Source organism: Castanea sativa, chromosome 4, assembly GCF_040712315.1.
Source record: "Castanea sativa cultivar Marrone di Chiusa Pesio chromosome 4, ASM4071231v1".
NCBI classification, from domain to species: Eukaryota; Viridiplantae; Streptophyta; class Magnoliopsida; order Fagales; family Fagaceae; genus Castanea; species Castanea sativa.
Genome location: NC_134016.1, coordinates 39,722,253 through 39,735,635, shown reverse-complemented (window position 1 = coordinate 39,735,635; position 13,383 = coordinate 39,722,253). Strand labels below are relative to the sequence as shown.

General features: G+C 38.2%; 1 protein-coding gene across 2 annotated transcripts; it reads right to left on the bottom strand.

Annotated features, from left to right (window-relative positions):
• Positions 1-274: 274 nt before the first annotated feature.
• On the bottom strand, positions 275-3,676 carry LOC142631884 (protein transport protein Sec61 subunit gamma-like). Of its 2 annotated transcripts, none has more exons than XM_075806223.1 (4): positions 3,428-3,676; positions 3,176-3,298; positions 1,578-1,647; positions 275-597 (listed from the first exon to the last, which is right to left on the bottom strand). In XM_075806223.1, exons 1-2 carry the CDS (start codon positions 3,555-3,557, stop codon positions 3,183-3,185), a joined length of 246 nt encoding a protein of 81 aa, XP_075662338.1. In that variant the 5' UTR covers positions 3,558-3,676; the 3' UTR covers positions 275-597; positions 1,578-1,647; positions 3,176-3,182. The 2 variants fall into 2 exon arrangements, with proteins under 2 accessions (XP_075662338.1, XP_075662337.1); XM_075806222.1 differs by having other exon boundaries at positions 3,182-3,298.
• Between the last annotated feature and the right edge of the window lie 9,707 nt (positions 3,677-13,383).

Here is a 13,383-nt window from a genome sequence, read left to right as displayed (position 1 = left end):
GACCTTTAGCGGCGCTTTTTGATTGCCGCTATAGGTTAAATTTTTTTTCCCTGGGTTTTAAAACCATAGTCCTATTACAAGCAACCTATAATAATTTTAGTTCTATTGAAACAATACCACAATACTTGCCAATTTTAGTTTCCCTGGGTTTCAATTGGGTTTTAAAACCACTATTTGCCAATAACCTATTCAGAGACCTATTTCAAAGAACCTGCAATAATTTTGGCTCTATTAACACAATACCACAAACATAACTAATTAACAACACCACAAATGTTTTCAAACTAACATGATATTAACATAAAAATATATTATCAAATACATAACATTGTCTATTACCATCATTATAAGACTAAAAAAAAAAAGATGTGGTCCTTTGAATAAAACAACCGCTCAATATAAGCTAATACCATGATCAAAGTTCCAAAGTGCTTAAAAATATCCTCCAACACTTGCAAAAAATGCGGTTGTAGCAATGAAGTTCTTTGTACACAAAAGAGTCCTTGAACACCAAGATAAAATCTATAAGCTTCTTTGGTGATGGAATACAGCTGATGATTTTTGGATAGGTGGAGATTGTTAAACCGGAGGAACATCCTACATACAAATTATGATTACTCAATAAGTGCATATAAACTAGAGGGGCATGCGTAAAAAATAAACAAGTACAACCATCATAAAAATTGAATACTAAGACATGTTAAGGTCTCTATTATGGAAAATAGAGTTCCACCATTTTTAAGAATTGAATTACTTTTAATAAGTCTTTAAAGTAAATGTTGGAAGGTCCAACAGTTGGGACATGTTACTATGTGAAACTGGAAATCTCAAACCAGTGAAAGTTGTGGTTTTGCAAACTAAAATGGTATGACTGGCTACTTGGTTTCTAAGCAATTTGAAATGGGATAAATGCTACTAGTCAACTACATGCCATACATGCTAGCTGCAATAATTAGGATGGAATGTAACTTATCAAAATAAAATAGGGTGTTCTTAAGACAAAAAAGCAAAGAACCTAACATATTACAAACTGCTACTATAATTTAATAGCATCCAAAACTGTAAACATACTATAAGTATGTCCATCACATTCCAAAGTAGGCTAAGGAGAGTAGTATCATATCTATGCTGGCCTAACTGACTAGTCAAGTGACCTAACACCAAGCTATGTTCCCAAGAAAACAATGAATTTAAACGCATACAAAAGTTATCAACACATTTGGTAACTATAACATCATTACTAGCAATATTCTTTAGGAATAGACATCTCTTAAATATCCCATTTCATTTTAGTGTTCCTCATGTGTGAAAAAGATAGAGAGAAGCCCCTAAAATGAATTAATTGAATAAAAACAACTCAACAAGAATCATCCAATATTTCAGAAAACAGTCAACTTCCAATATCATCTAAAACCACCTTATATCTCCATGCAAGCCACTTGCTTGCCCCAATTCAATAGCCCACCACACACACACACACACACACACACATAGAGAGAGAGAGAGAGAGAGAGAGAGAGAGAGACAGAGAGAGAGAGAGAGAGAGAGAGAGAGACAGAGAGACAGAGAGAGAGTACCTTAAGTCTAACAGAAACAAGTTCACTTGCTTTGTTCACACGAACTTGTAATGCCTCTTCTTTTTGCAATCTGCTAACAAGGAAAGAATATATATAAACATAAGCCCTTTTGCATCTTTTACCAACTCATCATTGAATTCTTATATGCCATGTTCCTTGCAGCCAAAAACTTATTATTATTATTCATGATCATCAGCGTAAGTTATTTATATAGCTAATTTCAAAAGAATCTCCATCTTTGCTTACTATTTCAATGCAAAAAAGGTTGAGAAAACCTTTTCAATATAAAAGCTGAAATACCGAAGGGGATTTAATCTTCTTAAGGATGATTCAGTCACCTCACCCTCTAGAACATGAATTTCATGATTCAACATAATTCATAAAATTTAAAGCTAAATCTCTACGCCAAATACAATTGAAGAAGACCTAGTTTTTCTAGCAAAAAAGAAAAAAACACGACCTAGTTTGACCTTCAAACTTCACTAAAAAAAGAGGTTTTAACATTGAAATAGAAAGAATGTATCATTGAAATAAGCAGGGTAAATCAGGACCAATACACCTTACAAATATTTGCAATCGAGCAAGATTAATTGACCAAGATGAAAGCTGAAGTGATTAGACAAACAACACAAAAGTTTGACCTAATTAATTATAATTAGTTTTGATTGATGCTAATGAATATCAAGACTTTTTAGGCTAAAATTTTAGTTGTTTCTATTTTCATTGACTATGATTTATTTTCTATAGTCACTTGATTATGAAGTTTTTTATTTTTATAATGCAGTAATTTTATGTCCTTTCATAATGTAACTTTTTATTTTTTGTTGAGAAAGTTCTTAATGTAACTTGAGAAGTGAGAACCCTATTTAAAGCACTAGGATTTAGTAATGTTTCGTTTTGCTTGAGTAAAAAGTCTTTTGGAAATATTCCCCAATAGATTAGTGTTGATTTCAAGCAATCCTAAGAATTGACTCCCAAATTGTAGGTATCTTGGATAGGTTTTTCATTGAAGAAATGGCGATATTCAGTTGGAAGAGTAGAAGTTCATATAGACTATAATTAAGCAAATGACTCAAACATTACTTGCATGGGATACTCTGTAGCGACCATGCTAAAAAAGGTGCAAGTTACAACCATCTATAACAATTGCACCTAAAACACAAAAGAAATACTTGTAAAATTGTTAGTTCTTTCCATTCCGTCCTTTATAAACTTCCGAAAGTCTAGAGAAAATACAACACCATATTACTTTCCATTACATTACATAATTATATAAACTCCCAAATATAAGAAGATTAGTAAAGAGCAAAGATTCAAAATCCAAACTTTCTACTCTTCTTTGGTGCCAAATCAGCAAGAAAACAAATCATAAACTCAAAACCCGAATCTCATTAAAGTTAAACATCACAATGGACCAATGCATGAATTTCCCAAATTATTGATATGATGAAACCTTATAATTCAACCATAAAGGTTTACAAACAAACAGAAATCTTGAACTTAAGCTACACCCACCAAAGAGCAAGCTCTTTTTTAAGTTTTAACAACAATAAGTAGATACAGAAAAAAAGAGAAATTGAAGAAAGAAAGAAGCTTACACGTACATCAAAAGGAGCCAACGATGATGTTGTTGATGGGGATGAAGATGAGCTTGACGAAGAAGCCAATGAAACCCATAACCACGAACCTGATGGCCATATAGAAAGCAACCTTGGTGAACTCTACAGTAATTGTACCCCATCAGATCAAATATTAGCAACCAAAAGAGTCCAATATTTTGAGATCCAACATCGGATCCAAAAAAAAGAAGCGGTGGGTTTTGAATATGATTAGTGATTAGATAGAGATACCTTTGCGGTCAGGTTTGGGGCAGCGTTTGACGAGGCGGACGCTGTCCTTGGCGAATTCTCTGAGTGGATCAAACATTGAGCCTATGGCCTCCATCTCTCCCTTCTTTTTCTCTTTTGATATCACAAACATATTTTATTAATTCTGATGAGATGAGGATTTGAGGGAAAGAGAGAAGAAGAAGAGTGATGGCTTAGAGAGAGGGAAACAAATTTTGGGGGAAAAAAACCTAAGTGAAAAGACAGATTTTAGCTTTTGGGGGGGGGGGGGGGGGGGGGAAGAGTCTTTTGGGTAAATATTGCTAAAAGTGAAGTTTTTTGGGTTATAGTCACTGTTTGAAGTTATTTGGGGAAATGAGGAGAGAGAGTGAATTTCGGCAAAAGTGTTGCCGAAATTCGAAGAAAAGTATGAGAGAGAAAATTAAAAGTGAGGAGAGAGAAATTTTGGAATTTCGGCAACAGTGTTGCCGAAATTCCTTCTGCCCAAACCCTGCCCGCTTCACTGAGTGCCCATGCGCGTGAGTGCCGAAAAGGAAAAAATAAAAAAGGTTTGTGGCAATCCCATTGCCGAAAATGGAGGGAAAAGAAGAAAAAAAAAATTACGGCAATGGGATTGCCGAAATAGGGGGGAAAGAAAAAAGAAAAAAAAAAAAGGTGGCCATGTAATGCCGAAATAGGAAAAAAAAAAAAAAAGTAAAATTGGCAATGGGGTTGCCGAAATAGGGGGGGAAAGAAAAAAAAAAGGTGGCCATGTAGTGCCGAAATAGGAAAAAAAAAAAAGAAGAGGAAAATTGGCAATGGGGTTGCCGAAATAGGGGGGGAAGAAAAAAAAAAAAAAAAGGAAACGAGGCAAATAAGAGCCAAAAGGAAAGCAATACACAACTCTTTATAAAGGAAAGCAAGCGTGGCACTACCCCAGCTATATTGCCCAGCTACACCAAAGTTCGCTAACAGCCTGAGAAAGCAGCAATGCAATTTATTTTGGCTCTTATTTCCAAATAGTAAAGTCAAGACCTGGAACATGTATGCCCTAGCATTTCCTTATTTGCCACATTTCCTTTTTTTTTTTTTCCCCCCTATTTCGGCAACCTCATTGCCAATTTTACTTTTTTTTTTCTTCCTATTTCGGCACTACATGGCCACTTTTTTTCTTTTTTTTCTTTTTTTTCTTTTTTCTTTCCCCCCTATTTCGGCAATCCCATTGCCGTAATTCTTTTTTTTTTTTTTTTTTTTCTTCTTTTCCTTCCATTTTCGGCAATGGGATTGCCACAAACCTTTTTTTTTTTTTTCCTTTTGGGCACTCACGCGCATGGGCACTCAGTGAAGCGGGCAAGGTTTAGGCAGAAGGAATTTCGGCAACACTGTTGCCGAAATTCCAAAATTTCTCTCTCCTCACTTTTAATTTTCTCTCTCATACTTTTTTTCGAATTTCAGCAACACTGTTGCCGAAATTCACTCTCTCTCCTCATTTCTCCAAATAACTTCGAACAGTGACTATAACCCCAAAAAACTTCACTTTTAGCAATATTTACCCAAAAGACTCGGGGGGGGGGGGGAAGCTAAGTGAAATAGTTAGGAGGGAAACAATTTTTTGGGAAATTTTGGGTGGGAAAAATAAAAGAAGACAGATTTATTTAGAGGAAAAAATAAAAATAAAAGAAGATAATTTTAATTAATTACCATTTTTGACTAGCAATTACCATTTTGTCATGCATTTTGTAATTGTACATGAATCAAACGCATCTATATATCTATTAAAACTCAAACTGAGTCAAGATCCAAATTTAGATAGCTCTAATTCAAGTTCATTGGATGACCAAAAGTATTATTTCTTTTCTCATGTAGGTCTCTCTTGAGAACCTACGTTGATGAAAACCTTGTCTCTATTCTTCGAATAGAGCCTCCTTTTCCTCGGTGAAAACTGGGCTCTTCCCTAACCTTCTCCTCCTTTATCTTCCTTTCTCTCCCCACCAGACCCCAACCTCTCTACGTCCTCTCCGCATGGATGAACTCACAGGTAGATGGGCATGACTGTCACTTCGAGCCGTAGAAAACGATACGGTTGACCTTCCCCCTATCGTTGAAAATAATAGTAGGGTCCTCGTTGTCAGACTCTTCACAAAGCACTGTGTTAACTTGGAAGCACTTACGAGAACCTTACGCAGCATGTGGCACTTTGTTCAGAGCTTCAAGGTTCGCGACTTGGGATCAAATACCGTTCTAATAATCTTTGATGATGAAGCCGACCCACAGAAAATCCTCTTACAGGGTTCTTGGTCCTTTGACAAGTATTTGGTGGGTTTATATAGACCAAAAGATGAGGAATCGGTGGATGATGCTACATTTGTGGGCGTATCTTTCTGGGTCCAGTTTCACAACCTCCCTTCCAGACGCATGAACAAAGCCACGACAGAGGCAATCGGCAAAACTTTGGGCACCGTTGAGTAAGTTGATGCCTCCTTATCCGGTGAGTGCTGAGGCCAATACCTTTGAGTCTAAATCCATCTAGATATCACCAAACCACTATATAGAGGAAGGATGGTGAATGTCGGTGACGCGAAACAACAATGGGTATCTTTTCAATATGAAAAATTACCGATTTTTTCCTATTGGTGTGGTCTCCTCAACCACGATGAAAAGGATTGCACGTTATGGTCTAACAGTGGTGGTACACTGAATATAGAGGACCAGCAGTACGGATCTTGGTTGAGAGCCCCCACCAACAATCTTCAATAGCCACAAGTGGTTACCAGCACGACCAAACCCAATCTTAGCACCCCTCGTGCCCCACCACGCCCCCCTCACCCGATGCCATCTACACCCATGGATCATGATCCCTCCATGGCGGCTAGTAAATCTCCGATCCAAAAATCCACATCGACCAATATGGACCCTCCCACAAACCCAGCGTTTTTTACACTGACTTCCCCGACAAATGTGGATATTCTGACAGATTTGAATCTTTTCGACACGCATATCGCAGAGATTGACAATGATTTGAATACCTTTCAAAAAACACCACAGTCAACTCTTCCCCATAAGGAAAGCATGCATACCATGGACCCATATATGCTAGAACCTTTCAACCTAATACACTATATCCCTCCTGCACCTTAGCCTTCTACTTTCTGTCCAGCTGATACCATAGCCACACACGTGGGGGACAATGACAACTTGCATACTGTTGGGCCTAAAAAATTATTGGACCCATCTCAGGGTACGTGGAAAATACTTGGGCCTTCTAAACAAACACTTGGGCCTCCAGAACAAACACTGGACACAAATAATACTTGTTTAACAGGTAGTGGGCCTTAACGCAAAACTGGAGATGTGACTATTATGCATGGTGTGCATGATATTACACTTGATAAAAAACAGAAGCTAGATGAGGAAGTAAACGTCTTGGGAAAAATAATGGTAGACAACATGGGATTGGCAGTGGCTGTATGGTAGCACCATTGGGTCCAATGAGTATCCTCAGCTGGAACTGTTGAGGGTTTAGGAACCCCTGAATAGTTAACACTCTTAGGAGAGCTCTAAAAAAAAAGATCCCATATGCGTCTTCTTGATGGAGAAGAAACTTTCCACGGACCAACTAAACACCAAAAAACAACATTGGGATTACAATCAGGGCTTGGTGGTATCTAGTGATGGCTTGAGTGACGATTTAGCTCTTCTGTAGAAACCAAACACTAAGGTACATGTTCAAAAATTTTCCCAATGGTTTATTGATGCTCATGTATTTTGTGCCGATACAGGACTATCGTGGAGGTTGGTTGGCTTTTATAGCCATCCTGAAACAAATAAATGCGAGGAATCTTGGACTTTCCTTGAATCTCTTAGTAGGTCCACCCACCTGCCTTGGCTTTGTGTGGGCGACTTCAATGAGATAACGAGTTAGGATGAGAAAGCCGAAGGTTGCCTGAGACCAGCTCGACAGATGGACTACTTTTGCCAAACTATCCACCTATGCCACTTCACTAATCTTGGCTATGTTGGCTCTCCGTACACTTGGTCAAGAAATCACCCTACTGAGGGTTGCACCCATATCCGCCTTGACAGGGCCTTAGCCACCATTGCTTAGAAGTCACTCTTCCCCGGTTCCACGGTCCATCACATTTCCATGTCATCCTCGGATCACTCCCTGATTGCCATCCACCTACATCGCTCCAGATGTCGAAGTTTGGGTTCTCGACCTTTGTTTCACTTTGAGGCCATGTGGTTGCAAGACCCAAGATGTGTTGAGGTAGTCTAGGATGCTTGGCACGAAGGCCTCTTTAAGTCGGGTGGCACCCCGATCACAAACTGTCTTGATAGTTGCTGTAATCATTTGACTGTATGGAATAAGAATAAGTTTAGCCATGTTGGGAAATAGATTAAGAGACTTGATACGAAGCTTCAACTCCTTGAATAGGACCCCATCTGAAATAGTGTTGAGATACAGGAGGTAAGAGTTGCTCTGAACCGTTGGCTGGATGCTGAAAACACCATGTGGCATCAACGATCGCGAAATCTATGGATTACTGATGGCGATTGCAATACCACCTTCTTCCACCAAAAAGCCTCAAACCGCAAAGACATAAACTGTATCAAAGGCATTTGTGATTCAACTGGGACTCGGCAGGAAGATTACCGTGTTACTGAGAACATCATTTTGGAGTATTTTGAAAATATCTTTCACAGCAATGGCCCTACTGATTCTTCACAACTTGTTGATGTGATTTAGCCAATGATAATAGAAGACATGAATAACGCCTTGACTCAGGTTTTCACAGCAGACGAGCTTCACAGAGCTCTCAAATAGATGCACCCAAAAAAATCCCTAGGCCCCGATGGTATGCCTCCTCTGTTTTATCAATACTTTTGGTCTCTTACGGGTGAGTGTGTCATAAAGACTGTTTTGGATTTTCTGAACTTTGGAATTGCACCCCCAAACTTCAATGAAACACACATTGTTCTCATCCCAAAGATTTAGAACCCCACGAAAATTACCCAGTACAGACCAATAAGTATATGTAATGTTATTTCTAGGCTTACCTCCAAAGTTATTGCAAATAGACTAAAGCGTTTTCTCCTAGCTATCATTAGTGAAAATCAGAGTGCTTTCATGTCTAATTGCCTTATCATTTATAATGTTATTGTTGCTTTTGAAATCATGCACCACCTTAAAAAAAAACTAGTGGTAAAGTTGGTGAGATGGCCTTGAAGCTAGATATGAGTAAGGCCTTTGATCGTGTTGAGTGGGGATGTTTAGAAAAAATCATGCAGAAAATGAGTTTCAATGAGGAATGGGTAAAACTTATGATGCTATGTATTACCTTTGTTACATATTCTGTTCAGATTAATGGTAAACCCCAAGGTCATATAACTCTTACTAGGGGTTTGAGACAAGGGGATCCCATCTCTCCTTTCTTGTTTCTTTTTTGTGCAGAGGGACTTTCAGCACTTCTACGATAGTCTACCACGCAAGGTCTTTTGAGGGGTGTATCTGCTTCACCTCACGGCCCACGGATCTCTCACCTCTTCTTTGCTGATGACAACATCATTTTTTGCCAAGCCACTTCAGAACAATGCAGCCACCTTGAGCATCTCTTAGTAATCTATGAGCATGCGTCTAGCCAGCAGCTCAACAAAGAAAAAACTACCCTTTTCTTTAGTCGAAACACCCCACAAACCATTAGGAGGACATTAAAAATCAACTTGGGGCGGAAGTCATCAAACAACATGAAACTTATTTAGGCTTACCATCACTAGTAGGTTGTTCAAAACAACACACATTCAGGGCGTTGAAGGAAAAGCTTGATAATAAACTCTCGGGATGGAAGGAGAAGATGTTATCCTAGGTGGGTAAAGAGGTGCTTATTAAGGCGGTAGCACAAGCTATCCCCACATATACAATGAGTGTCTTTAAACTCTCTGATACTCTCTGTGATGACTTAATTGGGATGATGAGAAGGTTTTGGTGGGGCAAAAAGGAAGGACGAAATAAGATGGCATGGCTTAGTTGGGACAAGATGTGTGCTCCCAAGGAGAAGGGTGGGTTGAGCTTCCAAGTTCTAAAGGCTTTCAACTTAGCTCTATTGGCTAAACAGGGATGGCGTTTGCAAAAAAACCCCCATTCCTTGGTGCATCGCGAGCTCAAAGCTTGATATTTCCCAAACATTGACTTTCTCCACACTGAGTTAGGCCCTAAGTCCTCATACGCATGGCGAAGCATCCTCTCAACACAACCTATGGTGAATTCAGGCTATTGGTGATAGGTGGGGGATGGTACTTTAATTGGCATTTGGGTAGACCATTGGATCCCAAGGCCTTTAACTTTTTGTGTGCTGACACCTCCTACTTTATTGTCGGTGGACACAAAGGTTAGCACCCTAATAAACTCAAAGACCGGTGAATGGGATGTTACTTTGCTTGACCAAATTTTCCTCCCAGTTGATGTACTATCCATCCTCGGCATCCCCTTAAGTCGTCACAAACCGAGGGATCGTATAGTTTGGGCTTACACATCAAAAGGGAACTTCACAGTCAATAGTGCGTACAAGGTTGCACTATCCATGACCCAAAGCTTGTTTGCTACGGAAACCTCACATGACACAAACCAGAATCACTTCTGGCTAAGACTTTGGAACCTTTACGTCCCAAATAAAATCAAGATCTTTACTTGGCGTGCTTGCCAGAATATCCTCCCTACGAAGGCCAACCAATGCCACCAGCATGTCCTTGACAACCCCACCTGTGAAGCATGCGATCTAGCCCCTGAGACCACCGGTCAGCTCTTCTAGGATTGCATCGTAGCACAAGCCACTTGGAAGGCCTCAAATATACCGTTCAATGGACATGGAGTCTACTACAGAGACTTCATGGATTTTTCCTAGCATTTGATCTTCAAGCAACACATAGGGACCATGCTACTCGAACTCATTATTATGATTGCATGGGGTCTTTGGTTTAGTTGAAACAAGACAAGAATGGGAGCTACACTCCAAACTCCTCATGATATAATAACAAAAGCTCGGTTCATGCTCATGGAGTACCAAGAAGCCCATTTTCGGCCCACACAGCCCAAGGATGCCACAAAAAAACGTTGGGTCCCACTTGCTTTTCCATGGTATAAAGTGAATGTGGACGCTGCTGTCTTCCCTCACCTAGACATGGTTGGCGTCGGTGTCGTCATTTGTGATCATGAGGGTATGGTAATTGCTGCTTTAAGTAAATGTCTCCCTTTCCCACTAGGCCCTTTGGAAGCTGAAGCCAAGGCACTAGATGATGCATTTATCCTCGCATGGGACGTAGGGGTCCGTGACGTCATCTTCGAAACAGACTCAAGCCTAGTCTCGCTTGCTTTGGCCAACCCCACGGATGCTCAGACCTTTATCGCCCATATTGTCACTGGGACAAGCCTTAGACTCCAGGATTTTTGTTCTTTTGAGTGCTCACATATGAGTAGACATGCCAATAAACTAGCACATACTTGAGCTGCCTATGCTAAAGATTTTGATTTTTTTTTTTTTGTTGTAGCTTGGATGGAGGAATGTCCTCCTTTCATTGCATCGCTTGTAGTTCATGACGTTTTGTCTTTCTCTTCTTTTGAATAAAAGTCACGTTTTTCTCATAAAAAAAAACACATCTATATATCTAAGTGAGCTAAATATTAAGAATCTAATATTAATGAGCTATGAAATAAAATTAAAAAAAAAAATCACATATACTCAATAAAAATCACTACACAACTTTCTCAAAAGAAAAAAAAATACCACACAACAAAAATTATCACACGTTCTATCTTATTAAAAATTAAAAAAAAAATGATCATAGCTATTATTAAATTTATGTAAAAATTTTAATATGTGATTAACTACGTTTACTTAAAAAAAAAAAAAGACTAATTGGATGGTTAGATTGAGAGAACATAACCATACAAGTACAAAACACATGTCCATCACGCACTATACTTAGATTTGAAATCTAATAGTTGGATTTGAAGAGTGTAATGAAGGGTTAATTCTGGTAAATTATGGTCACAATCAAACGACTGGATTTAGAAAAAGGCGCGGTCAAAGTCAAAGTTGGTTAAACCCAGTCAAACTTAATAGATGGTCCTGAGACCACTGGACTTGGTGAAATTCATATTCAAATCTTGATCAATAGGATAGAAGAGTATGGTGACATACTGATGTTGGTAAAATTTGAGACCAATTGGATAGTTAGATTGAGTAAACATAACCATACAAGTACACAACACATGTCCATCTGTGCCATACTTAGATTTGAAGAGTATAATGAAAGGTTAATTCTAGTAAATTATGGTTATAATCAAACGATTGGATTTAGAGAAATGCGTGATCAAAGTTGGTCAAACTCGATCAAACTTAATAGATGGTCCTGATACCACTGGACTTGGTGAAATTCATATTCAAAATTTTGATAATTAGGATTGAAAAGTATGGAGACATATTGATGGTGAAATTTGAGACCAATTGGATAGTCAGATTGAGAGAATATATATAGCTATATAGGTACACAATACATGTCCATCACATGCCTTAGATTTGAAATCTAACCGTTGGATTTGAAGAGTGTAATGAAAGGTTTATTCTGGTAAATTATGGTAACAATTAAACGGTTGAATTTAAAGAAAGGCGCGATCATAATTTAGTCAAAGTTGGTCAAACTTAATAGAAGGTCCGGATACCATTGGACTTGGTGAAATTCATATTCAAATCTTGATCATTAGGATTGAAGAGTATGGTGACATATTGGTGTTGGTAAAATTTGAGACCAATTGGATGGTCAAATTGAGAAAATATATATAGCCATATAGGTATAGAACACATGTCCATCATGTGCCATTCTTAGATTTGAAATCTAATTGTTGGATTTAAAGAGTGTAATGAAAGGTTCATTTTGGTAAATTATAGTAATAATTAAACGGTTGGATTTAGAGAAATGTGCAGTCAAAGTTTAGTCAAAATTGGTCAAACTCAATCAAACTTAATAGATGCTCCCAATACTATTGGATTTGGTGAAATTCATATTCAAATCTTGATCATTAGGATTGAAGAGTATGGTGATATATTGGTGTTGGTAAAATTTGAGACCAATTGGATGGTCAGATTGGGAGGACATAGTCATATAGGTACACAACACATGTTCATCACGCGCCATACTTAGATTTGAAATCTAACCGTTGGATTTGAAAAGTGTAATGAAAGGTTAATTTTGGTAAATTACTGTAACAATTAAACGGTTGAATTTAGAGAAAGACGCGGTTAAAGTTTAGTCAAAGTTGATCAAACCCGATCAAACTTAATAAATAGTCCCGAGACCACTAGACATGGTGAAAATCATATTCAAATCTTGATCATTGGGATTGAAAAGTATGGTGACATGTTAGTGTTGGTTAAATTTGAGACCAATTGGATGATCAGATTGAGAAAACATAATCATACAGGTACATAGCATATGTCTATCACGCGCCAAACTTAGATTTGAAATGTAACTGTTGGATCTGAAGAGTGTAATGAAAAGTTAATTTTGGTAAATTATGGTCACAATTAATGATTGGATTTAGAGAAAGGCGCGGTCAAAGTTTAGTTTAAGTTGGTTGAACTTGGTCAAAATTAATAGATAGTCTCGATACCACTAAACTTGGTGAAATTAATATTCAAATATTGATCATTGAGGGCTTTAATTGGCTAGTGGCGGCGGTGAGTGCTAATAGAGAGAGGCCCAATCTAGGGTTTGAGAGTGAGTGCATGGTGGTGGTGGTGGTGGTGGGAAGATCGATCTTTGGGTATTGAGATCAACGATGTGAGATTTTAATTTAAGAGAGAGAGAGAGAGAGAGAGAGAGAGAGTGTGTGTGTGTGTGTGTGTTTTTTTTTTTTTTTTTAGAGGGATACAATCGGATGAGAAATGAAAAGCTTAGGGTCTAAATTGATAGATTTAGGTGGGAGA